Consider the following 27712-nt stretch of genomic DNA (forward strand, 5'->3'; position numbering starts at 1 on the left):
CTGAGTAGCTGGTATTACAGGCATGCACCACCACGCCTGGCTAATTTTGTATTTTTAGTAGAGACAGGGTTTCTCCATGTTGGTCAGGCTGGTCTCAAACTCCCAACTTCAGGTGTTCTGCCCGCCTCGGCCTCCCAAACTGCTGGGATTACAGGCGTGAGCCACTGCGCCCAGCACTTTTCCTTCTTTCAGCATCTGTCAAATATTCCTATAATCCTAGATCCAAAGTCAGCAAACTAAAACCTCCTCGCCAAATCCAGTCCACAGCTAAGAATGACTTTTACATTTTTTAAATGGTTAGAAAAATACTTAAATAATAATGCTTCGTGACTCGCAAAAATTCCATGAAACTGGAATTTTAGTTTCCATAAACAAAATTTTGTTGGAACACGGCCATGCTCATTCATGTACACATCATCTGTGGCTGCTTTTGCACTTCCGCAAGAGAGCTGATTAGTTGCAATACAGGCATTATGGATGCAAAGATGACAATATTTACTACCTGGCCTTTTACCGAAAAAGTTTGCCAATCCCTTTCCAAGACCCTTAAACCTTGCTTTTCTATAATAACTATTTCCATAAAGATATATACATTTATTGGCTTTTAATGTCCATTTAGAAATTTGACTTCCATATCTTTTCCTATATTCACTGGACTTTCATACTACAAATATTTATTAAGTGCCTAATATACTTGGCATTGTTCTTGGCAAGAATAATGAGATTATAAAAGTGACCAAAACAGATGCAGATCCTCATTCTGGAGGAGCTTTTATTCTAGTGAGAACTCATGTGGGGGGAGGTGATGAACGAATACATGTAGAATGTCATATGCCACAGAGAAAAATATAATACAGAAGACCAAGTGTCAGAGATAGAAAGGGGTTATGTTAATAGATGGTTCAGGAAGCCTCACTGAGAAGTGGACATTTCAGCAAGACCTGAAGCAGGTGAGGAAGCCCACCCGACAGATGACTGGGAAGAGAGTTCCAAGCAGAAGGAACAGCAGGAGAACTGGGTCAGTGCCCTGAGGTAGAAATCACCCCAGCTTTATCCAGGGAGGTTTTAATCCCAATAAGAAGTTCTGGTAGGCTCTGAGCCCTGCTGTCAGCTGGTGCCTCTTAGGCCAATCAGGACAATTGATTGTGGGGTGTGAGGGAAAGAAGTCAATGATGACTGAGGTTTTTGGTCTGGGAACCAAGAGATAGAAGCTGCTATTTTCTGAGATGAGATGGATATGGGAGCAATAGGTTTTGGGGGCAGGTTTGCTGATGAGCAGGTTAAGTTTGAGGTGCATTTTTAACAACCAGTGGCAGTGGGGAGAGGGCAGTGGGCTATGCAAGTCCTGAGTTCCAAAAAGGTCTGAGCCAGAGAGATACATTTAGAATTTGTTAGGGTAAAGGAGAAATCTTAGCAGTGAACCTGACTGAGATTCGATCTCAAAGCCCAAAGCCCAGATTTTTTTTTTTTTTTAATCTCTAGGACATCTCTCACCTTATGACTAAACAGAACTTTCATTTTTTTGACCTCACATTTTCTTTCCTTTTCAGTTCATCATTGGCATTGCATCAGGATCTACCCCTGTTCTTCTTGCTTCCTCTTTAGGTAGCTACACCTGACCAGTAGGCACCCTGGACAGCTTGAAATATGAAATATACCTTTCTCACTGGGCCAAAAGCTGCTTAGTGTGGTCCAGGACCCATGGTCTGCCATCCACATTGAGATCCTAGCCTTTGATCCATTGCCCTGCCTTGTTAAGTAGTGTCTCTGTCTTCTTGCTTCAGCCTCAGTTTTGATTTGACTGCTTGCTTGCCTTGCCTTCTGTTTACCTGAATATAACCACGCTTCATTTTACCCTTGTACACATCTAGCAGAAACCACCTTAGGTTGTTTCCATAAATGTCTTATCTCCCATACTAGACCTTAAGAGCAGATCTGTGTTTTCTTTACCTTCCTGTTGTCCACAGTGCCCTTCAAGTAGTCAGTCAGAGATGGGAGGCTCATTTGCGTTGACCGCACCCCTTCCCATTCCAGCCCCAGTTGTGCATCATTGCGTGAGGTCTAGAGCAGTATTTTTTCAAACTGCGATGTAATGACCATCTGCGTCCCTTAAGGAATAGGTGAGCATGCACATTCCCAGGTCTCACCTCCGACCTGCTGCTGAATGAACCTGGTAAATTGCCTTCTTTGGGGTGGGATCTGGGTATCTGAGTTTTTAACAAGCCCCGCCCCCCAGATTATTCTTAAGCAAACATGAAACTTCCAGTTACAGAGAAAGATTACAATTCCAATTCTACTGTTTCCAGCTTGGACACATCATCCATCTCAAGCCTCAGGTTTTTTTTCTTCTCTCTGCAATGAGTATATTGACACTTGCTACCTACTTTGTAAATCTGTTGTAACAACTCAAGCAAAGAGCTCTTTGGAAACCTGTGCTAATCTCACCTTCCGGTATCTTTTCATTTTCGTGTGCAAGTCAAGCTTTAGCTACCTGCAGATTGGCTCCTTGAACACAGGAACCAGTGATGTGTGCGTGAAGTTACCTTGTGCTGTTTATGTGCCTGAGCTTTTAGTAAATACCAGTTAACAGAAATCAGGTAGCTACTCTTCTGTGTCCCGGAAAGGCAGAAGGTTTTTTATTTTCTACATCTTTATTTGACCATCATTAAAACCTGTGTACAGTGAGAAGGAGTTAGAACATGTTTGTAGGTGTAATCTAGGATAATTATTGTATGCACTGATTTTTTTTCCCCAGGGGAAATGTTTTAAAGGTAATTTATAGGAAAAGTAACCCGTACCTATTTAAAAGCAGTAAAGCCATTCGTTGGCGTTTCAAAGTTGTACATTCATAATAAACTCATAGTAAATTCATCCCTGACCACTGATTTTTTAAAAAGTTTCACTTCTTAAACTGCAAGAGAACCAGGCATAGTGGCTCACACCTGTAATCCCAGCACTTGGGAGGCTAAGGCAGAAGGATCACCTGAGATCAGGAGTTCGAAACCAGCCTGGCCAACATGGTGAAATCCTGTCTCTACTAAAAATACAAAATTAGCCAGGCGTGGTGGTGCATTCCTAATCCCAACTACTTAAGGAGGCTGAGGCAGGAGAATCGCTTGAACCCAGGAGATGGCGGTTGCCGTGAGCCGAGATTACGCCATTGCACTCCAGCCTAGGCAACAAGAACAAAACTCCGTAAAAAAAAAAAAAAAAGAAGAAGAAAGGAAAAAAAGAAAGAAAGAAACTGTAATGGAATCAATGGCAGGTAGTAGGCCTGGAATCAAGATGCAACAAGAGAAAAAAACCTTTTCTTCCTCTTACCCTTTACGTGTCTTGTATCTAATGATACTGGGCATCATTAGAAGTAGTTATACCAACTCTTAGAACAACATCTGCTAAGTCCATTTTCGCTTTGGGGGGCTTACTTACAATGCTTTTCCATATGCTAACAAAATCCTGATGGTGGACATCTGTTAAGATTACTGCCCTCTTAAAGGCTTGTTTGAGATGTTAACAAACTTACAAAACACATTTCTGAACAAAGACTTCGTTAATGTTCATGCCATTGGACATATTTTGTTTGCAATTACAATAGTCTCCTCTTTTGCATTTTTTAAACGTAAAGTACTTTGCTTGCATTCCACCTTCTTTCTACTGGAAAGTGTCTACCAAGTCCTCTGGCCCTGAACTAATCACTTCAGTTCAGGTACCAAAATAAGTTTAATAAATATTCCTGGAAACACCCTCAAGGACTTGGATCAGCCCAGGCATCTGCTGAAACACCCAAGACACATGTGGAACCAGATGTCAAGTATGCAGATAAGGACATAGAAGTCACAAAAGGGACAACCAGAGACCTGAGAGTGGGGTGGATTTAGGTGAGAGAGACCTGGGGTTCGATGCCTCTTTGTCATTCACCACCTACATGACCTTAGAGAGGTTCTTTAGCTTCTCTGAAGTTCCCGTGCTCTCATCTGCAAGATGGAATAACACATCTGTCATAGGTTGATATGAAGAGTAGATGATATCGTAGAGGAAAAGCACTTGATATAGGACATGATGCATTGGTACTTAGTAGATGGAGTTATTCACTACTGTGTTCTGTGGAGAATTCATTTACCAACCAAATTCCTCTTAATGCCCTTTAAACTCTTCATTTATACTGTGCCTAATCAGAGAACAGCTGATCAAAATTATCCATATAGTAGTATGCCTTCATATTTTTTTTTAGATGGTGTCTCGCTCTGTCACTTAGGCTGGAGTGCAGTGGTGCCATCTCAGCTCACTAGAACCTCTGCCCTCCAGGTTCCAGCGATTCTCCTGCCCCAGCCTCCCAAGTAGCTGAGACTACAGAGGTCACCACCACACCTGGCTAGTTTTTGTATTTTTGATAGAGATGGGGTTTCACCATGTTGGCCCCACTGGCCTTGAACTCCTGACCTCAAGTGGTCCACCTGCCTTGGCCTCCCAAAGTGCTGGGATTCCAGGTGTGAGCCACCGCGCCCGGCCCATATTTTTAATTACTCTCCTTAATAATGCTGTATTTTATTTAAAGTTATTTAAATTTAACTTAGCAATTTCAACTTTTTTAGACTTTGCTCCAAGCAGGAATGTTTTCTGAGTGCTGAATCTAGTTGTCATTGTCTTGGGACATTTCCATTTTTATATATCCTTTTAAAAGTAAGAGACAAAAAGTGGAATACAATGCTCTCACAGAGACCTTACGTATGCTATAAAGTGTGTTTAGTAGAAATGTTAGATTAGTCACAAATGTAATGTGGTCAAACCTGCATCGATGCTTCCATGAGCCTCGATTCAGTGTGAATATATAGATTTCCTTCCACTCATATACTTAACTCGTGTTTCTGATCTCCTGTCTTTTATTTTCTTGTCTTCTTGTACTCATTGAAATTTTTTCCATATGGAATTACACCCTGATTTTGTGTAACTGAAGGATTGACACTCTTGAGATGGCTCAAAGTTGAACCTGTAAAATAAGTTGAGAGATAACAACAAGTCTAGAAAATGCTTTGCTAGAAAAAAATTTTAGCTAGAAAACAAAACAAGGTCAGGCATGGTGGCTCACGCCTATAATCCCAGCACTTTGGGAGGCCAAGGCAGCAGATTGCTTGAACCCAGGAGTTTGAGACCAGCCCAGACAACATGGTGAAACTCCTTTCCTACTAAAAATACAAAAAAATTAGCCAGGCATGGTGGTACACATCTGTGATCCCAGCTACTCAGGAGGCTGAGGTGGGAGGATCACCTGAGCCTGGGAAGTTGAGGCTGCAGTGAGCCATGATCACACCACTGCACAGACAACAGAGCAAGACCCTGTCTCGAAAAAGAAGAAGAAGAGAAGGAGGAGGAGGAGGAGGAAGCAGCAGCCTCTCCTTAGTTTAATATTTATGTTCTTCTGGGTTTTCAGAACTATGAATGAGGTTTTTTTTTACTCCCACCAGGTTACCTTGTTGTGACTTGTGATATCTTTAAGATGATAAAAAGTGAGATGAGAAGGTGATTAATTTTATGGATAAATGTTTTATAGATAATTTTAATCACTTATTCTACTATTTCAGTATATTAGTAGGGATTAGATGTTTTAAAATTCTATTTCATCTTTCTGTGAAAGAATTCCTAATGACAAAGGACATAGGCTTTGGAACCAGAAAGACCTGGGTTCAAGCCCACCTCTGCCACTTACTTGCTAGGTTATCTTGGATAAGATACTTAGACTCTTAGAACATCAGTTTTCTCATCTGTAAATGGGGCTAATTAGGTCTACTTGGCAGGGTCATTGTGAGGTTTAGAGATATGAAGTGCCCTACTGGGGCACTTTTTATTTTTATTACTCAGTAAATAACATGATTTTCATGGTGATGGCTCTCCTAGAAGGCCACCAGGAAACATCTGGTATTACAGAGGGCCCCAGATTCTTGAGGTCCCTGGCATTCCTCTACTTTGGAGGGACTTGCCATTGGTACCCTAGTTATGTGTTCAGAATGGGAAACTCAAGTCCTTTGATATAGTTAGGCTTACAGTTAGTGTTTGTGAACTGGATTGAAGGCAGCACACATTGCCTTAGGATTTCTTAGCTTGGAGGCTACAGGCTGTTTGTTTCTATTATCCTGGAAGTTCCTGTTTCCATGCTTTGACTTCCAACAGCCCCCTGAATCATATTGTGGAGGAGGCAGCCAGGTCAACTTCCTCTCCCTGAGAACCCAATTCAGGGGCAAAAAGCAGGATGCTAAAGATGACCCAAGTGTCTCTAACAACACTTTGTCATGACCCTTGGACAGAGACTTTTAGAGTAAAGTCTCTCCTGGAGTGCTTGGTGCTATTTTTGTGTTGATGTAACTCTAATTGGTACTCTAACCATTCTAATGCTTTGAGAGAGATGTCTTCTTTTTTTTTTTTCTTTAGAGACAGAGTCTCACTCGGTTACCGAGGCTGTAGCGCAGTGGTACAATCATGGCACATTGCAACCTCCAACTCCTGGCCTCAAGTGATCCTCTTACCTCAGGCTCCTGAGTAGCTGGGACTATAGGCACATACCATCATGCCTGGCTAATTTTTAATTTTTTTAGAGATGAGATCTCTCTATGTTGCCCAGGCTGGTCTCAAACTTCGTGCCTGGAGCAGTCATCAGCCACTGCACCTGGCCAGGTCTTTTTGAGAGTGGTGCTATCCCACTGCACTGATGAGAAAGTTGAGTAGAACCAGAGAAAGAAAACTTGACAGAAGCAAGAATTGTGATTGAGAATCACTGACCCTTCTAGTTTTCTCTAGTCACAATTATGTTTTGCTCATTTTATTTGACCAGTAAGGTAAAAGCCCGCGTGGGAGGAAGGGGAGTTGCTGTTTCATAATGGGTCAACACCAAACCCCATTGTCCCAAGTCAAGCTTTCCGACAGGCTGACTCCCCACATTTTTCTATGTCAAAATAAAAACAATTCTTTTATGCTGTCACGCTGCAGCCAAGTTAAGTCTTCAGTATAGTCATGCATTGCTTAATGGCCAGGACATGTTCTGAGAAATGTGTCGTTAGGCAGTGTTGTCATTGTGCAAACATCATGGAATGTACCAACCCAAACCTAGATAGTATAGCCTACTAAACGCCTGGGCTCTCTGGTAGAGCTTATTGCTCCTGGGCTACAAACCTATACAGCATGTTACTGTATTGAATACTATCGGCAGTTATAACACAATGGTAAGTATCTGTGTATCTAAATATATCTAAACATAGGAAAGGTACAGTAAATATATGGTATTGTAATCTTATGAACCACTCTCATATATGGGGTCCATCATTAACTGAAATGTTGTATGTGGCTCATAACTGTATGAGAGACGCAATGATTTGCAGACAGAGCAAAGATCGCAAAGGGCTCTATTAGTTTCATTTGCATGGAAAAGACTTGGATTAATTAATACATTCAGTATAGATAGTTCTTACATTTGAGTTTTAGAGCCAATAAGACTGACGTGGAAATGCTTTTCTGGTTTCATTTTGCTCTATTTAATTACCTCCACCATGAGAAAGGTTTTTAAAACTCTGGCCTCGTCCTTCCAATTTATATCCACAGATTCAGCTTCAGTTCTATTTCATGTTTTCTTTTATTCCATGAAGGGGTAGAAAGTGCCTTCTCATCAGAACAGCCGTTTTCACCCTTTTCTCCTCCCAAGTTGAGCCGGAGCCCCTGCTACACCAGTTTACCTCTCCCTGTGCTTCTTCACCGCACCGCTCTGCAGCTCAGAAGTATCAACACTGCGTGGTCCCTTTCATCTCCTCATAATGCTTCCCCAGCCACTTAGTGGGTTAGTCAGGCCCTGCCTTCTCTTCAGCCAGCCCCGCAGTCCTGGGAATGTCTTGAGTGAGCCCTGGAATCTCTGCACAGGGTGAATGTCCTGTTATACATCCTCAGTCCAATATTTTTGGATTCATGAATATTAAAGAATTAGAGATCACAAGGCCTTACCACCATCTGGCACCCTGTAAAAACATAATGACTCTTGTATTTCATGGCACTTGACTTCGTTTATTCAGCATGATCAGGGCAGTATTCAGGCTATAGCAGGCCTGTTAAATATTTACCGATGAGGCGGATATTTATACATGAATCAGCAGCACTTATCAGTGTGTGACACTGGATGTAGATTTTGTACCTTACAAGCTAAGAAACTACTGAGTTAAATACAGGGTGAAATGACATCCTTTAAAAAATAAACTCTCAGTTAAAACTATCTTTCGTAGTACCTGAAGTGCTTTACACCTATTGAGGCTTGCCCTGGGCAGCCAACTAAGTCATTCAGAATTAGACCTGCCAGAGTGGCTGGTCCAAATTTGAGATCAAATGAATCTGATTGTTTGATGGTTGGGGTGGGAGAGTACTGAGATATGAACAAAATTAAGAGGAGTGCCTGCCTTGCTGCTGTGTGGTAAACTGTAAAGGGAGATGAGCCGTACATCACAAGTGTCTACTTAGGTGACGGTCTGAAGCCTTCATCATGCTGGCATGCTGGCCTGGCTCACTGATAACCAGACCCACTGTTTCTTCCCATCCCTGTAGTCTTTTGTGATTAAAATCCCCCTCTTTTTAGGGAAGTCACCTATTTCAGCAGAAACAGCCTGAACTCATGGCAAACCTGTGTTCAGATCTTGGTTTTACCTCTGTCCAGTTGTGTGAACCTAGGTGTATTTTCTGTTCTCTGAGCCTCAATTTTTTTCACATGTAAAATTACAATGATTCTTCTTACCTCTTTGAACTATGGAAAACATTAAATTAGATAATGTGACAAAGTACCTAGCAACACGTGTTAGTTCTTGGTAGTGACAGAAGCAGGGTGTGGAAACGTGGGCCTGGCAGTGAACAGCTAGTTTTTTGGATCTTTTCACACCTCTGCTTCTCTCCAACATTATAGGTAACTTTTGTCTAACGGCTGTATTTCAGAATCACACAATCCAAGCAGAGAGAGGGAGAGAGTTTAGAGGATTACTCAGACTGTTTTCCTTCCTTGTATATAATTTAATGACTGATTAAAGACTTCTCTTGTAATATTTTATATAAGTCAAAGCCTATTACTGTCAGCTTCAGGGAATCATCAAAATTGTTTTCTTTTTTGGAATTTTATTATGCCAAGGATTGTTCCTCTAAGTGAGCTATGAATAGTTTAGATCTTGCCATTGTCTACGTTGTACAGATATTCCACCAGTAGCTACAGGACATAAATATTGTATTTGTTTTTCTTGTACTATAGATTCTTTTTCCTTCATCATTTTTCTATCTTAATGAAATCATTAGAGCTTCTGGTTAGATATGTGCCTTCTGTGTAATTCGTACATACAAAAACAGAAGACAGAAAGCCTTTCTCTTGTTCATAGGAAGTCACAGGAATTTTCCTAGCCATCTTCAGAATTTAAGCTAAATCTAGTGCAAGGCCTACTCCAAGAGTAGCAAAAGGAAATGATGGTCTTGCTGATTCTGTGCAGTTGCGGAATGCAGATGATTCATTAATGTCATACTTAGTCAAACACTGTCTTATAATTTTCTCAGTTGTCAGAGTTGTGCTTCTAGGTAACATCTGAGTAGAAAAAGTCAATATTTCCACTCCACCTTGACTTCCTTGTGTCACTCGAGATTTTGTTCATTTAGATTTTTTATTTCCATGAGCAAACACAAAATTTTTTTTTACCAGGAAAATTAATTTCAGAAATCTGTGGTCAACAGGAAGACAGGATGGATTTGGAGTCCTTTTAGTAGTGTTTTATACATATATATGCACATTCACACACATAATCCTTGTATCACAAACCCTAGACTGAGTCAGACTGCCCCAAACTCTGTTTGTTTGTTTGTTTGTTTGTTTGTTTTGAGACAGGGTCTCACTCTGTCGCCCAGCCCAGGGCGCAGGCACAATCTCAGCTCACTGCAACCTCTGCCTACAGGCTCAAATGATCCTCCCACCTCAGTTTGCCAAGTAGCTAGGGCTACAGGTGTGCAACACCCTGCCTGGCTAATTTTTTAAATGTCTTGTAGAGACAAAGTCTTCCCATATTGCCTAGGCTGGTCTTGAACTCCTAGACTCAAGTGATTCGCCCACTTCAGCCTCCCAAAGTACTGGGATTATAGTCGTGAGCCACTGCACCCAGATACCCAGAACTCTTTAGAAATGATTTTCTAGGCAGTTATTGTCACGCCTTTTTCTTCCACTTAAAACCTTGTAAGTGTGGAGTCTTGGACAATAATCCAACATTATAAATAAATAATTACACCAGTAAGAAGTAATCACAACATTAAGGGATTTTAGGGATTTTTAAAAATATCCCATCATATTACAGAGAGAGTTTAGGGCTTATAGAAATATATGCATTAAAATAAAATTAAGAAAAGAAAAACTAAAGCAAAAGGAAAGTGAGTGCAGGAAAGAAGATGAAGTAAAGGTTAAGGGCAGTAAATGAAATGTATGCTTTAAAGTTCTGAACAATTTTTTTAAATAATTGTATGCTGGCTAATTTAAACTGAAAAAAAGAATTTTTTTTTTAAGACTGAGTCCCGCTGTATCACCCAGGCTTGAGTGCAGCGGCGTGATCTTGGCTCACTGCAACTTCTGCCTCCTGGGTTCAAGCGATTCTCCTGCCTCAGCCTCCTGAGTAGCTGGGATTATAGGTGCCCATCACCACACGCCCAGCTAATTTTTGTATTTTTAGTAGAGATGAGGTTTCATCATGTTGGATAGGCTGGTCTCAAACTCCTGACCTCAAGTGATCCTTCTGCTTCAGCCTCCTAAAGTGCTGGCGTTACAGGTATGAACCACCATGCCCAGCCTGAGAAAAGGAATTTCTGAAAGTTTTGGAAACTGTTTCTGAATCAACATTGTATCTTAGTGCTCGGATCAATGATTATTGACTGTACCTTCTTGTTTAGACTGCACCTTCTTGTATGCCTTTTGGAATACAAGGTAATGGCCAATAAGCTGTAGAACCAGTCTCTTTAGTACTCTGCTACAGTGTTGCATCAATTCATTTTAGTTCAGTTACAGTGTTTAATGAATAACTTATCTGTGCCCAGCAATGAATTGGGCATAATGAAGAGTATAAAAATGTATGTTTCAATAATGCCTACAGCCCATTAATGTTGGTAAGACATTTGCCCATGCCAATCAAAATTTTCTAATTTGTGCTGTTGTGTGATATCAGTGATGTATAATGCAAACATGCTGATTTAATAAAATGAATTAAAATACAGAGATGTAATCATAAAGTGAAGCCCATATACCCATCATCATTAACCTGGGCAGTTGGTGGCCAGATTCTGTTGAGAAAAGCCAAGTCTGCTTGGGGGTATCATTTCCAAGGTTGCTTGAGCCCTAAGAGAAGTGTCCATTGTACTCTTGTCCTTTCAGTGCACTTGGAGGCTCCTCAGCTCTTCATATCCCAGCCTTTCCAGGAGGAGGATGTCTCATTGATTACGTTCCTCAAGTATGCCACCTGCTCACCAACAAGGTAAAAGGAAGTCTCCGACTCGTCCCTCTTGTGAGATTCCTTCCTGCAGTTCACCATGTACCCAAAATCATTGTGCATGCTCCATCCTTCTTAGACCGTCTGCTCAGATTCAGCCTCCATCTGACAACTGCCCTTCCTACTATCAATTACAGTTCATCCGTTTCTCTCCCTATTTCTTTGTCCTCCTTCTTCCTTTTCTAGGGAATCTGACCTCCTGTTCCAGTCTTATCTTAATCTCTTAACTTTATACCTGAGATTTAAGTCCCCTATTTCTTGAATTTCCTTTACCCTAAGTTTTTGTCAGATCTTGCATCTTCTTAAACTTTAAAACTTTACAACTTTGGAACCCCATTGCTTCCCAATTATCTAGTACATGCATGTGTGTGTGCATGTGTTTGCCACTAGTTGATACCAGAGTAATTGTTTAAAACTGCCTTCATCTCTCTCTATGTTTCTGTACCTCACTTTTTAATAGTCAGACTTTGATTCTTCTTGTCATATCTGGGAGCAGTTCACTAGAGCCCTGCGCCTAGGGGCAAGATTCCCAAGTCAGCTGGTATTTTGTTTGTTTGAGACAGAGCCTCACTCTGTCTCCCAAGTGGGAGTGCAGTGGCGCGATCTCGGGTCACTGCAACCTCCACCTCCCAGGTTCGAGCCATGCTCCTGCCTCAGCCTCCTGAGTAGATGGGATTACAGGCTTCCACTACCACACCTGGCTAATGTTTTGTATTTTTGTAGAGACGAAGTTTCACCATGTTGGCCAGACTGCTCTCGAACTCCTAACCTCAGGTGATCCACCGGCCTCAGCCTCCCAAAGTGCTGGGATTACAGGCATGAGCCACCATGCCCAGCTAGTCAGCTGGTCTTGCACTCAGTCAGATGACCTAAGGCTTCTCTTAGCTACATAAAGGAGCCATTACATTAGCAAGTAGCTGAGCCTACTCTAACGGTTATTGTCAGACATTTCCAAAAAGTGTAAGAATATACTTGTTAATGTCCAGCCTGTGTATTTAGCTGAAAACTAGCGATACTGATGCACAAGCAACACTGACCCTCTTTCTTCTCCCACGTGGACTGTGACTCAGTTTGTTTAAGTGCCAGAGTGCAATTTTCTTTGCTCCTGTTGACTTGTTCACATTGGCTTGGAAAATAGATCTTTTGTCTCTTTCACTCAAAAGATAGCTCATTTCTATATAGAAAATAGTTTAAAAGTACAATAATATTTCAAAAGCTTCAGTATTATTTTTCAAATGTCAGAGAAACTAAAATCTGGCAACTCTGCAGTTTGTGGGCCTGGCACAGACTCCAGGCTTTAACACTCAGGCAGGGGTTGCTTCTCATCAGACCAAATTCCCCCAGCCTCTGCCCCACTGCAGAACTGATCAGAGGACAGAATTCTTATTTACATTCTGGGGCTTTGCACTGCCTTCAAATCTGTGTTGCAGAATTATGGAGAAAAATGCAAATTTGGCCTTCCAAAACAGAGAAGAAAAGCCTTTTTAAAGCTCTCCAATGGATATTAATTTCTAGTCATACATTTTCCTCAAAAAAATTATAATACCATTTTCCCAGAAATGTCAGAATCAGTCAATTTTTCTTATCTGGTTTCCTTTCATTAATTTTACTTGTCTTTTGAAAATGGTGTTCTTCTGTTTGCCACAAATGAGGACAGTATGGGCTGCTTTTAGAAACAATCTCTTCAAATGAATTTCCATAATTATATTGGAATCTATCTTTATAGCCAGTTTTGTTGTGGGTTTCTGTTAAAATGGTTTTCTGTTTTTAAAATCAAGTATACAGAACTGTTTTCATCCCCCTTTTTAAACAAAGCCACTTAAGCAAACTTATCATCTGTTTTTCTTTTCCCAAAATAACACTTCTGATCCTGCATTAAGCCTGCAAAGTAAGCACTGTTTTTATAAATTGACATAAACCCCTATTATATAAATAGAATTGTTTTACATTTAAAGGGTACAACATGGCTATCAGTACCAATTGTGTCAAGGTTATTTCAAGCACTTTATCTTGAGCTTTTGTTAGCTATGAAAACTCAGCGTGGCTATAGCCAATATAAACAATTTTGGGGGTCTCTCCTTCCCACTGTTTCTTCTAGCCATCATGAAAACATTATAAGGAATGTGTTTTCGTGTTAGAAGCCAGTGGGTAAATGACTAACTTTCAGATGCCTAGCTTAATGAGTTCGCAATTTTTTTTTTTAATAGAAACTGTCATTCGGTGATAATGAGGCATATAAAACGGCAAAGCAAAATAAAATCTCCTATTGTAATACTCCTTATTCTGAATATTAGAATTCTAAAAAGAAAGAAACATTATTCTGTTTTTTTTTTTAATAGGAGCTCAAGGTAACCAAAGAACCCCATTTGATGAGAGAAAGCTCTCGACAGAGATTGTCAGCTGATGTAGGCAAAAGGAATGATGGGATTCAAAAATCATTATTTTGCAATCCATAATGAAATCATTGATTCAGACAAGGATCTCCAATAAATACAAAAACCATTAGGTGAAAGGTTGGGAAACTAGGTCTTTCCATACTTCAGGAGGTATGTCCATAGACAATTCACTGTGACAGAGGGAGCATCCCCTTTCAATGGAGTGGTCTGGCTGTCATCACCTTAGCCAAGTGATCAAGCCCAGTATTGTCTAGGAAGTTTTCTTGCCAAAAATGTTCAACCTGGAACTAATCACCCTTGAGCTCTAATTTCTAATTTATAGGAAATACAGAGAGTAAAAGAAAAAGGAAGAAAACAGAGTTGAGATCTTCTATAAGACTACTAGTCCAATTTCTTTTCTTTTTTTCTTTTTTTTTAAGAGATAGGTCTTGCTCTTTTAAAGAGATGAGGTCACCCAGGCTGGAGTGCAGTGGTGCCATCTAAGCTCAGTGCAGCCTTGAACTCCCGGGCTCAAGTGTTCCTCCTGCCTCAGCCTCCCAAGTAGCTGGGGCTATAGGTGCATATCACCACACCCAGCTGACTTCTTTCGTGTTCTGCAGAGATGAGGCCTGGCTGCGTTGCTGAGACTGGTCTTGAATTCCTGGCCTGAAGTAATTCTCCCAAAGTACTGCAGACTCCCAAAGCACCGCAGGCGTCGGCCTCTGCACCTGGACATAGCCCAATTTACTTGAAAAGTCAGTGTCATATTATGTGCATGCAGGCACACGCATACTCACACTCAAGGAGGTACTATTTGTTCTAGATTTAGAAACTTAAAAGGCATTAAAAACAAATGGCTGATCCTTAATTGTACACTCCTTTTTAAAAAACATTTTGGGCCAGGCACAGTGGCTCGCACCTGTAATCCCAGCACTTTGAGAGGCCAAGGCAGGCTGATCACCTGAAGTCAGGAGTTTGAGACCAGCCTGCCCAGCATGGGGAAATGGTGTCTGTAGTAAAAGTAGAAAAATTAGCAGGGCATGGTGGCAGGCTTCTATAATCCCAGCTACTTGGGAGGCCGAGGCAGGAGAATTGCTTGAACCCAGGAGGTGGAGGTTGCGGTGAGCCAAGATCGCGCCATTGCACTCCAGCCTGGGCAACAAGAGCAAGACTCCATCTCAAGAAATTGTTTTCAAAGTAAACAATAAAAATTAAAACATTTTGGGGACAATTAGGAAATTCTGAAAATGGACAGGGTACTAGATTAATTCAGAGACTGATTGCTAAGTTTTTTGAGTATAATAATAGTATTGTGGTTATGTAGAAGAAAGTCTTATTTTTTAGAGATATATACTGAAATATTTAGGGGTGAACTGTCATGATGTCTCTCATTTCCTCTGAAATGTTGATTGATAAGTTGATAGGTAGATGGATGGCTGGAGGAAGCAAGTAGGCACAATAGTCATAGTTGTTGAATGTAAGTAGTGGGGATACGGGTGTTCACTTTACTATTCTTTCTGCTTCTCTGAATCTTTGAAATTTTTTATAATAAAGCCTTTAAAAGCTTCCCACTCCGCTTCTCAGCTTTGGGTTTCTATTCCAGGTGCAGTACGTGATTCAAGGATATCACAAAAGAAGAGAGTATATTGCTGCTTTCCTCAGTCACTTTGGCACGTAAGTTCTGCCCTGTTTAAATGATACACCAGTGATGCCCTCACTTGCTGATAACCTCAACACGGGGGCTTCATTAAGAAAATAGCACTTAGTTCTTACACATGATATCTTTTTAATGCCACTTTGATCCTTTTTGGTATGCCGTTTTTACCAATGCTCCCAGGATCCCCTTCTTTTTTGTATTCTTTGGCAAATGGTAGAATCAAATGCCTTCCCTAGAGCAGCAGCGAGGACAGCCCTGAACACAACAGTAGTAATGGTGGTAACAGTCACTTGTAGAACTCCCTACAATTTACACAGCACCCTCACCTCCATGCCCTCACAGTGGCCATGGGGTGAACCAGGTGGGCATCACTGACATATTCTGTTGAAGAATGTGTCATTCTTCAGAAATTGCAGTAAGTTCAGTAGCCCAATGGAAGTCACACCCCTAGAAGAAGTGGAGCCAGGGCAGGAATCCCATTTCCCCAGGACTCAGGTTTCCTGACAGGACTCCATTTGCCAGCAGTGCCACACAGATTTGGGGAGGAAATCCAGCATTTAATATAAAAGGAGTGACTCATACTTGAGGTTAGGAGCTGAAAGCAAGCACCAAGATGGGAGAGGGAAGCCTGTGACACCGTGAGCTCTGCCGGCTCCACCATCCCTGTGCCTTTGCCCTTTCCTTCTGGCTGCCCATGGCTGTGCTGCCCTGCAGCCCTGTTTCCTTAAATAAATCAGAGGCCTGATCAAGCTTCTCCTTGGGCTTGGCTCAGTGGAAGAGGGAATGTATTTTCCTCATGCTCGTTAGAAGGTGGAACATTCTACCCATTGTGGGTAACTAGGCACTAAGGGTTTAAACAGCCTGATGATAGCCCACCTTATTCCACAGAAGGCTTATAAATATACAAATATATCTAGTAATATAAAATTAAAATTTTAAATAAGTAAATAAAGAAATTAGGAAAAAAGGAAATTAGGAATAGAGAAGAGAAGATGAAACCAAAAAAAAAGGATTTGTCACCCTCTGGGATATAATTTTCAAACGGTGGCACAATTATAAGAAAATTTCTGACTCCTCGAACCAATTTTAAGACATTTTTTTCATTCCCATAAAGGAATTTTTCATTTGTCCAAAATAGAAGTGTCAATACCCAAATACTATGACTGTTTCTCACACGAGTCTTTAATACTTAAGATTTTTCTCAGCTTTATTTGTGAACATTTTGAGGAAGTACATTTGATACAACAGTGGTTAGTAAGTAATACCACTGGTCTTATTTCTGAGTAAGATCTTTGGTATATATAATTGAACATGAAGAAACCAGCACAGTGACCTCCAAAATGGAGTACACACACCCCAGGAGTTACACAGTTCACTCTATTGGAATACAAGAAAACTATGAAAATTACATTTACATTTGCTTTCAAATCTCATTGTTTTTTAGTGCACTCTTTTTTGTGTATGTTTTATTATGCACGTAGTATAGTAATATACTTAAAAAGATTACATACTTATCTTTGCCTATGGGGTGCAGGACCTAAAGTGTTTCACTGTCAGCACTATAACATTATTGGGCTAATTATAAATTCATAGAGAGGCCAGGCACGGTGGCTCACACCTGTAATCCCAGCACTTTGGGAGGCCGAGGCAGGTGGATTGCCTGAGGTTAGGAGTTCAAGACCAGCCTGGCCAATATGGCGAAACCCTGTCTCTACTAAAAAATACAGAAATTGGCTGGGCATGGTGACAGGTGCCTATAATCCGAGCTACTCAGGAGGCTAAAGCAGGAGAATTGCCTGAACCTGGGAGGCAGAGGTTGCAGTAAGCCAAGATCATGCCACTGCACTCCAGCCTGGGCAGCAGAGTGAGACTGTGTCTCAAAAAATATATATATATATTAAATTAAATTAAATAAATCAATAAATTCATAGAGAGAAATATCAACTAATGACTAGAATTGTTGAGTTAGGATCTGAATGATATACCAACCATTTTGTAGCAGATCACTTAGCCTTCAGCATCTTAGTTCTTTTACCTTTACAAGGGTGTCACTGTTCCTTTGCACTTAAACTGGGCTGGCATCAATATCAGTGGCCTGATTGGCCTGGTCTGGTCAGGGATAAGGCATCTCTAAGGACAGCAGAGTCCTCCTTGTATGGATGAGAAAGAAAATTTTATCTGTCCTTAGTGTGGTTAGTATTGTCACAGTATGGCAACATCCCCCAGGTTCCCAGCTCTTAAGGGAAATGGATGAGGTGAAGCTACAGAATTCCACCTGGTACCTTTGGTGGTCAGGGGATGTTCTCTTTTGACACAGGACGTGTGCATCCCCCCTCCTGATCCCAGCATCTACCCGTCTAATGTTGCTACTTTGCCTTGAGCCCAGTGGGGAGGAGGGGGGACGGGGAGGACACAAGGGAAAGGATTCCACATACTTTGGAAGCAAAGTAATATATAATACTAGATTTAGTAATAGTATCATCACGTATTGCTGTCTAGTGCCCAGTGAAAGTCAGACGTAATCACTGTACAGGTAGTATGCTGACATTTGGCATTATAGTGTCATTGCTGACTTGATTTATTAATATGTCCTTTTACTCATAATTAATGTAATAACTAACATTTGTATAGTATTTTATGATTCATCTTACTAGTTTTTCACAATCCTGTAATGAATTTTGCAAATATGTTCATACTTGTTTTGCAGGTAAGGAAACTGAGGCTGCAAAGGTTAAGTGATTTGCCTGAGGTCGTAGTAGACAGTCAGTGGCAAAGCTGTGACCTAAACCTAGATACTGCCATTTCAAACCCCAGTCCCTTCCCGCATTAATCCTCATTTGCCTTAAATCCATCTCAGAGTCAATAACCCTGACTTCTTGAATATATTCATTACTTGGTTTCATCACTTTTATACCTTATTTTTATGAGGGTTCTTTTTTTGTTTGTGTGTGTATGTTTTTATTACTTAGAGGTGTCGTGGAATATGATGCAGAAGGCTTTACAAAACTCACTCTGCTGCTGATGTGGAAAGATTTTTGTTTTCTTGTACACAGTGAGTATACTTTTGCTGCCAGCATGTCAGCATACATTTTTAAATGTCCTAAGCCACATGTAATAATCAGTACAAGAGCCTTTTGTAACCTGTCTTGGTTCCTTTTACTGTGGTGTATGTATATTTATTGTGTGATCTTAAAGAGAAAATATCTCTAGACCAGTGGTTCTCAACCACTGGAGCGATTACGCACCTCAGAGGATGTTTGGCAAAATCTGGAAACATTTTTAATTGTTACAACTGAGGGGGTGGGGGTTTGCTACTGGCATCTAATGGGTAGAGGTCAGTGATGCAGCTAAACATCCTACAATGCATGGGACAGCCCCTCACACACACACACAAAATTATTGAACCCAAAATGTCAGTATTGCCAATCTAGAGAAACCCTACCCTAAACAGATTTCTGTTTCAGATTATCTTTTCAGTATCAGGCCTCAAGACTTTTAGGATTATTGGAGACATACCTGCTATGATCATTTGGTTATCATCCCTATGAAATGAAAAGTCTAAAACTTTGATAAAATGTAATCATAACTTAAAGACGGGGCAACGTTTTAATGCATCCGCAACGTCATTTCTTGACGTTCTTTTGCACAGTAGGCATATTTAATGGTCGTTGTCACATATTATTCAGTCAGTCCATGAACATTGACCCAGCTTTCTCTTGATAGATAGAGTATTTTTATTTGCTGATTATGTAAGAACCAGTGACCCATGGAGTCAGGTTCAAGTTGTAAGTCAACTCAGACCTTCACTCTGTAGTAATTTGGTATGTACAACGTTCAGTCTTCAGGCCAAGGCAAAGGAGCTATCTTTCCCAGCTTGAGTTAGAGAAAAGCAGTGGGTTTGAATTGACTTCACTCAAACCCACTGCTTTTAGAACTTACCCTATGCCTTAATAAACTATTGCAGGAGGAATAACTTTGGTTGTATTTAACCAAGGCATCAGACAGTATAAAGATAGTGACTTTAAGGGATTTTTCTTCCACAGCAGATTTACCTTCTTCATTGTGATTTGCTTCAGTTAAAATAGTTCTTAAGTTCATTTTTCTGCCTGATTTCACACCAACAGATAGTAAGGGCAGAAACCAAAAAACATCTATAGTGGCAGAAAGAAGAAAACCTCTAAGTAAAACTTTATCATGGTATAATTCATATAGAGATCATTGAGCATAGGCTACAGTTGTAAGGAGATGGGCTTCTCTGCCTTTAGGTGTTGCCCAACAATCACCACTTTTCAAGGTGTCATGCACCTTGTCTCCACCATAACCGACAGCGTGGGGCCAGGTAGAGGAGGAAGCCTCATAGTCAAGGGCTCCTGGCAACCTCCTCTTTGCTCATTGTCTTCGATGGCCCTGCTGATCTGAGCCTACCACTGATACTGCTGCCACCACTTTTGATTCTGACATTACAGCTGGTGCTCGACTTACGACCACGGTCGGGACCGCGGACCGGTCGAAACACGATTTGGTCATAAGTTGAGTAGGCTATATGTACAGTTGAAATGGTGTATGCAGAAATGGTAGTGCTGCCAGAAGCTGGTCCGCACTGTCATACGCCCAGCTGGGCAACGTTTGTGCTGCCAGATGCGGAGCAGTCATGGCTAGCAATTGTGGTCGTAAAGTCGAATGGTCGTATGTTGTATAGGTGGTAAGTCGATCAATACCTGTATATGTCCTTGCTTTGGTTTGGCATTCTGAGGCTTAATTCCTTTGTGAAATCTCACTTCCTATTTGCTGTATTCACTTTACCTTACTACCCTGGTCCCAGTGAGTCTTTCTCTAACCTGATGACCCAATGCCAGATCTTGATTGTTTCCATAATTTATTAATATCTCTTGTGACTTGGGAAAGTTGTCTGGTGTGATTCCCCTAGCCCAGCTCAAAAGGGACCTGGCCTTATCTCAAATGATCGTGGTGATGGTCTCATGCCTCCTGAGTGGCCATGGACAACTCCATCATAGCAGGACGATTGCCAACACTAATTTAGATGAGTGCTTCAACCAGTTCCTTCATCTCAAAGTGGCGTAACAGCCCAAGTCTGTTTTTCCTGAATCTTTGGTCTCCTAGCCATGGTTCTACTTTCTGTTGATGTCAGATCATATCAGAATAAGGGGGAAAATATATTTATGGCATTGCTCAATTATAACCTGTGTTTTCCAAATGCAAGTCAAAGATGACTATTCTGGTGGTTGCTAGCAAGAAAAAATTGTCACTTGCAGTGATGGTCAGGGATAAAAGAACATTCACCTCCCAGCTTCTGCCAACTCCCTTGTCAGTACATTCAGTATTGTAGCTATTGCTGTTGCTTTTGAAGGTCTATGCCCCACAGAGTATTTTCTCCTTGGTACTACGTGTTCAGTACTTCTTACAGCTCCTTCTCCGCCTTTCTGCCTTAGCTTTTCCAAATCAGACATGCAAAATTAAATCCCAAAGTCGTATTTTCATTTCATTTTGAATTTACTTTCTTCAGAAACATAGAACCCCTCGGCATTCATTAGAACAGCTACCAGGGACCTTGGGAGTAGTTTCATTTACTTTTTCCAATGAAACAACTTGGCTCTTCTGGCAGATAAGACCTTGCCTGTGAATCAAAGGACTTTGATGCTGTTTCCTGCTCCATCACTAACTCATAGCCTGTCTTTAAATAAATTATTTTTACCCATTTCCTTTTTTCTTATCAAAAATATAGGACTTGCTATCTCAAAGTGAAGCTTGGTTAGATAATGTGTTTTACTTAGTCACACAGTTAAGCATCTGACACTTACCTTCCTTTAGAAGCATCTGCTGGCTTGGTTATAATGCCCAAGGGACCACTTGTTCCTTTTTATCCTTTCCATGAAAATGGGGAGGGGAATATGAGGTGGCAGAGACTTAACAGAGAACATTGCAGTGAATTATTCTGAGATCTCAAGGGGTGAAAAGGAGGAAGGAAATGCCTGGAAATAGAGCCATTCCCCTGTGGCTGCCTCTACTACTTCATGGAGGTTGAAGACCTAGCAGGACATGAAATAGCATCTCTGTTCTCCCCCTCCTCCCTATCTCCCTGGGCCCAGGAAGGTTACTATTGAGAGGACAGCTCCTGGCAGTAATTAACGCACATTTTGGATGTTTGAAGAAAGAGGCACTCTTCTTGAGACAGATAGCTCTGACCTGAGACTGTGCCAGAGTTTGCAAAAGCAAGATTGCCTTAAGGGAAAGCATTGTACAGATTCTGGGATCTCTCAGGAGGCATTACAACAACCTGGCATTCTGGCAGTTCAGGAGTGGGGGCTGTGGCCATGACTGTAGCAATGAAGCATTTCCTTCCTTTATTCCTTCCTTCCATCATTCATTTTCATCAGGTCTCAAATCCTGGAACTATAGCAGGATCAGAAACTTGCTCCCATCCAGAAACTATTTTTAGGAAAGTTTCCTGGCCATCATCTAAGAATTATTCATAGCAGTTTATAGGTAATCCATATTTGCCAAATTATGCTTACCTCTGGAGGTACATGTTACCTTTAAGCTAGTAGCTTTTTCTTTTTTTAAGACGGAGTTTTGCTCTTGTTGCCCAGGCGGGAGTGGTGCAATGGCATGATTTCAGCTCACTGCAACCTCTGCATCCCAGGTTCAAGCGATTCTTCTGCCTCAGCCTCCCAAATAGCTGGGATTACAGGCATGCACCACCGTTCCTGGCTAATTTTGTACTTTTAGAAGAGCTGGGGTTTCTCCAGGACTGGTCTCGAACTCCTGACCTCAGGTGATCTGCCCACCTCGGGCTCCCAAAGTGCTGGGATTACAGGCGTGAGCCACTGCGCCCGGCCCACTAGTAGCTTTTCAGAATGCAGCATGGCAAGAGAACCAGATAGCAAGGTGCAGTAACAGAACAATAACAACAACAACAAAAATCCTCTAGGGAAAAGCTATGTGCTTTTTTCGCAGGTCCTAGTCAGCTGCACTCTAAGTAGACACACGAGGAGGCAGCCGTCTACAGGAGCGGAGTTGCTGCTCGAAGGGGAGACAATTGAGTATTGAGATTTGTGACTGTATGACAAGCTGTCTTTTTCCATTACCTATAAATCTGGTAAATGACCCTTTGAGTCATTCAGACTGGGCTGTAGGTCTTGTCTCCCTGATAAAATTCCTGTTAGACCAAATCTGCCCATTTTTTTCTCTTGTTTGGTTCTACCTCCAACTTAACTGAGTTCTAAGTTTACTAAGAACCTACTGCATGCTTATTACTATGCTAGATATTAGGGGATACAAGTACATAACTCAGTTGACCTTAAGATACTTACGGTAACATAGCACTGAAGCTGGAAAACTACAGCCTGTGGGCCAAATCCCATGTCTGCCTGTTTTTATAGGGCCCTTGAGCTAAGGATAGCTTTTTTATTATTATTATTGAGACAGCATCTCACTCTGTTGCCCAGGCTGGAGAGCAGTAGCGTGATCTTGGCTCACTGCAGCCTCCACCACCTGAGTTCAAGCGATTCTCCTGCCTCAGCCTCCCAAGTAGCTGGGACTACAGGCATGCACCACCATGCCCAGCTAATTTTTGTATTTTTAGTAGAGACAGGGTTTCACCAAGTTGCCTAGGCTGATCTTGAACTCCTGACCTCAAGCGATCCACCCATCCCAAAGTGCTGGGATTATAGGAGTTAGCCGCCGGGCCCTGCCCTAAGAGTAGCTTTATATTTTAAAGGGATTGTTAGAAAACACAAAGAAGCAGAAGAATATGCAGCAGAGACAGTAGTATATGGTGTACAAGGCCTAAAATATTTGACCCTTCACAGAAGTTTGCCAACTTCTTATCTAGTTGATGAGAAAAAAGATTAGATCAAGGTGAAGTACAATAGTATGCATTTTTAAAAATAAATATTTTATGACTTATCTATGCAAGACACAGTTATGTGAGAGAGAGCGCCTCATACGTTATGTCTGGCTCTGGAGGTGTTCTCTCTCTCTCTCTCTCTCCTTTTGAGACAGGGTCTCTCTCTGTCACCCAGATTGGAGTGCAGTGGTGTGATCATGGCTAACTGTAGCTTCAACTCCTGTGCTCAGGTGATCCTCCCACCTTAGCCTCCCAAGTAGCTGAAACTATAGGTATGTGCCACCATGCCCAGCTAATTTTTTGTAGGGACAAGGTTTTGCTGTTGCCCAGGCTGGTCTCAAACACCTTGGGCTCAGGGGACCCACCTGCTTCAGCCTCCCAAAGTGTCGGGATTACAGGCATGAGCCACCACATACAGCATCTTTTCTTTCCTAATGAAGACATAAACTTAACAAATATATAAATTTCAAATGGTGACAAACAGCATCATGGAACAAAGTAAAAGGCTATGAATAGAGAATAAGAAGGAGTTCTTGTGAGGATGGTAGGGAAGACCTCCTGTAGAAGGTGACATTTCAGCTGAGACCTTAGGAGTGATTCAGACAGACAAGGAAGCTGATTCCAGGGAAGGAGGGGGTGCAAAAGCCCTGAGGCAGCAAAGAACTTTTCTTAACCAGTTGTGTCTGGAGCACAGTGAGCAAGAAGAAGGGCGTTTGTTGATTTTTTTTTTTTTTTTTTTTTTAGCTACCTAATGTTGAGTTACTTTCTTAGTGGTTTATTCTAGAGATTGCAATATGCATCTTTTTAAAAATTTTATTTTATTTTATTTTATTTTGAGATGGAATCTTGCTCTGTTGCCCAGGTTGTAGTGCAGTAGCACGATCTCAGCTCACTGCAGCCTCTGCCTCCCAGGTTCCAGTGATTCTTCTGCCTCAGCCTCCCGAGTATCTGGGATTACAGGCATGTGCCACCACGCCCAGCTAATTTTTGTATTTTCAGTAGAGACGGGGTTTCACCGTGTTAGCCAGGCTGGTCTCCAACTCCTGACCTCAGGTGATCTACCCGCCTTGAGCTTCCAAAGTGCTGGGATTACAGGTATGAGCCACCACGCCCGGCCTGCAATATGTATCTTTAACGTAATCACCTTAAGATGAATAACGCCTTTATTCTGGTAAAATATAACAACGTTGCTCCTTTTCCTCTCCCTTATTTGTCCTGTTAATTGTCATATATATTACATCTATATATGTTATAATGTAAATACAACAATATAGCTTTAACTGTTATTGCTATAAACAGTCTTATATTTGTAAAAGAGAAAAAAGTTCTCTTTGGATTTTGCCCTGCGCATTATTTCCAGTGTATCTTTGCAGGACTTTGATTGCTGTATTCCTTCATTTCAGAGCTGTTATAGTGGACTGGGGCGGGGGTGACAGTGTTTATTCAGTCTAATGAATGATAGGTTCTTACTCTGATTTTTTTCTTTATTTTAAATGACTAATGTTCACAGAGATCTCTTAGTGTTATTCTTTCTGTATGTGTCTTTAACTGTCTATCTCTTCATTTGTTCATTCATTGGTTTTAAGTTGACATTAAGTATGGAAAACAGTTATTTTGTTTTTCAGAGAACACAGTTTCTGGTAAGTCTTTTTTTTTTTTTTTTTTTTTTTTTAAGCCAGAGGAAATCAACAACCTCGGACAAATTCTGGTAGTCATTTAAATAATTCTTTCCTTATAGGCCTGTAATCAAAGCCAATAAATTAGAAATCAGGACAGCTTTTGAAATTTTAAGTAAAAATCAGAAGCTCCTGTTTATTGCTACAAAAGCTCTGATTTCGTCACGCTCTACAAATTCCTAGCATAACCAAGGAAATGATTTGCATCGATGTTGCACTGTCACCAGTAAGGCGCAAAGCTATCGTAGTAGCAGCCACTCAGGTCCTGAGCAAAGCGAGGCAGGCTTTCTTCTCCCCACTACGGAAACAGTGTTTTGTTGTAGAATATTTAGCACGCAACAAACAAGATGGCTACGACCTAAATCAGTAAAACCAAACTGTGATGTTGCTCAAAACTTGCTTACTTTTTTTGGATACAGATCACATCTTTATATAAAGGAATATATTTGAAGAGCAAATCAGAATCAGTACAATAATTGAAATTAAGAACCACAGTAGTATGTGTTAGGATTTTTTGAAGCCAAATCTATAAAAAGTGTAATATTATTTTAGAATTACCATGTTTACCTTATATCAGACATAAAGATTCTTAGTTTAATTTTATCATTTCTAGTATGATCCAGGTGCGGTGGCTCACATCTGTAATCCCAACACTTTGGGAGGCCAAGGCGGGTGGATCACCTGAGATGAGGAGTTGAGACCAGCCTGGTCAACATGGTGAAACCCTGTCTCTACTAAAAATACAAAAATTAGCTACTTGGGAGGCTGAGACAGGAGAATCGCTTGAACCCAGGAGGCAGAGGTTGCTGTAAGCCCAAGACCGCACCATTACACTCCAGCCTGAGCAAGAGGAGTGAAACTCCATCTCAAAAAGATATTTAAAAACCTATCAATGCAACAGGAACTAAAATTAATTATCAACAAAATATTCAATCAGTTCTCTGATATTGTTCCAAATGATGAAAGAATATGGAAAAAGATACAATTTACTAAATGTCTTTTTGCTCTAATTATGAGAACTATTGAGTCCTTTAGATACTTTTACGTTTTGGTTAATTTTTATCCTGAGACTTCCTTGAAAGTGGTTAGCTCTACCAGGCAAAGTGGTTTTCATCTTTTGATTATACACACAGGCACGCCCTTCGCCCGGTTTACAGTTCAGAGAGCTCCGGTCTTTTAGCAACCACCGTCACTATTTTGACTCAAATTGAAACTTCCGTTTCGTCTTTAGAGTTTACTTCCAGAAAGCCTGTTTTGTAATTTCTGACACTAGTTTGAGAATTTACTGGATAAATCTTCACTGGGAATATTGTCTTCATTGTAATACCTTAGAATTATATGACCCCTTTATATGATCTTAAAGGATTTCTTTTAAGGAAGGAGGTTGTAAATCAGATGCACAATCATGTGATGAATTTTTCCCCTGGATCGTCTTATTTATGTTGTATGAATCTTTTCAGTTGTAATTATTGGATTAAGTAATTGCTAAAGCAAGTTTTTCTGATCAAAGAAAGGTCTTGAAAAATTAGCAATTTTGACTTCTCGGTGATTTTTGACGTGTTTTCAGATTAACAACTATAACTCAAGAAATCTTCCTTCCCAGTGAAAGAAAGGAAGCTGTTGCAGAGCAACTCTTACGTTATTGATCTAGTTCAGCATAACCTTCTCTTAGAATTGATATTAAAGTACTATTGACATTGGTGAAGCATGTGCATTATTATATTTTGGTTATGCTGTTGTTGAGGATAATAGTAATAACAGTTTCTAGGTATGGAGTGTAAGTCTGGTATGGTGGCTGATGCCTTAATCCCAGCACTTTGAGTGGCCAAATCACCTGAGGTCAGGAGTTCGAGACCAGCCTGGCCAACATGGTGAAACCCCGTCTCTACTGAAAAAAAAAAAACAAAAATTTTCTGGGTGTGGTGGCTGGTGCCTGTTATCCCAGCTACATAGGAGGTTGAGGCACGAGAATCACTTGAACCCAGGAGGTAGAGGTGGCAGTGAGCCAAAATGGCACCACTGCACTCCAGCCTGGGTGACAGAGCAAGACTTTGTCTTAAAAAAAAAAAAAAATGGTATGGAGTGTATACCATGCTCTAGATGCTGTTCTCGGTACTTTGCATATGTTATGTTATTTAATCAGAACATCTTTCTGAGGTTAATTACCAGAATAACCCCTTTTTACAAATTACAAAACTGGCATAGCAAGATTAAATGGCAGAGCTAGTGTTTAAATCCAGGAAGAGATTCTAGATCCCGTGTGCTAAAATACATTACTATACTGTTTCAAATAATTGTTTACAGTATCCCCAAGCATGTGTGATAAATTTCAGAAGCCTTTAGAGCTTCTCAGAGACCCTGTAAGCCCCAAGAACAAGAGCAGAGGATCAGTGTCTACAACCATGTGCAAGTCGGAGAGATGTAAATACTATCTCATCTCTCGGGAACGTGAGTGGATGTCTCAGCAAAGGCATTACTGACTGAAGGCAACAGGGCATGAAGCTGGAGTTGTTCCTCAGTGGAGGTGACAGGTTGTTCACCTGTAATCCCCTGTTCAGTGGTACAAACTACTGACTCAAGGTAGGGATTCACTTTTGGACATTGAAAGAACAAAACTA

The 27712-nt window shown here is 41.0% G+C and overlaps 1 protein-coding gene across 5 annotated transcripts in view; it reads left to right on the plus strand.

Annotated features, from left to right (window-relative positions):
- BABAM2 (BRISC and BRCA1 A complex member 2) overlaps positions 1-27712 on the plus strand; it is a 450034-nt gene that overhangs the window by 336035 nt on the left and 86287 nt on the right. For all 5 annotated transcript variants that reach the window (XM_032239490.1, XM_032239488.1, XM_032239489.1 and 2 more), the window contains exons 8-10: positions 11405-11504; positions 15498-15568; positions 18521-18603. In XM_032239490.1, the coding sequence (XP_032095381.1) occupies positions 11405-11504; positions 15498-15568; positions 18521-18603 (254 nt within the window). The remainder of the gene's footprint in view (positions 1-11404; positions 11505-15497; positions 15569-18520; positions 18604-27712) is intronic.

This window comes from Sapajus apella, unplaced genomic scaffold, assembly GCF_009761245.1.
Source record: "Sapajus apella isolate SASKATOON/1434 unplaced genomic scaffold, GSC_monkey_1.0 scaffold44, whole genome shotgun sequence".
In the NCBI taxonomy this organism is placed as follows: domain Eukaryota; kingdom Metazoa; phylum Chordata; class Mammalia; order Primates; family Cebidae; genus Sapajus; species Sapajus apella.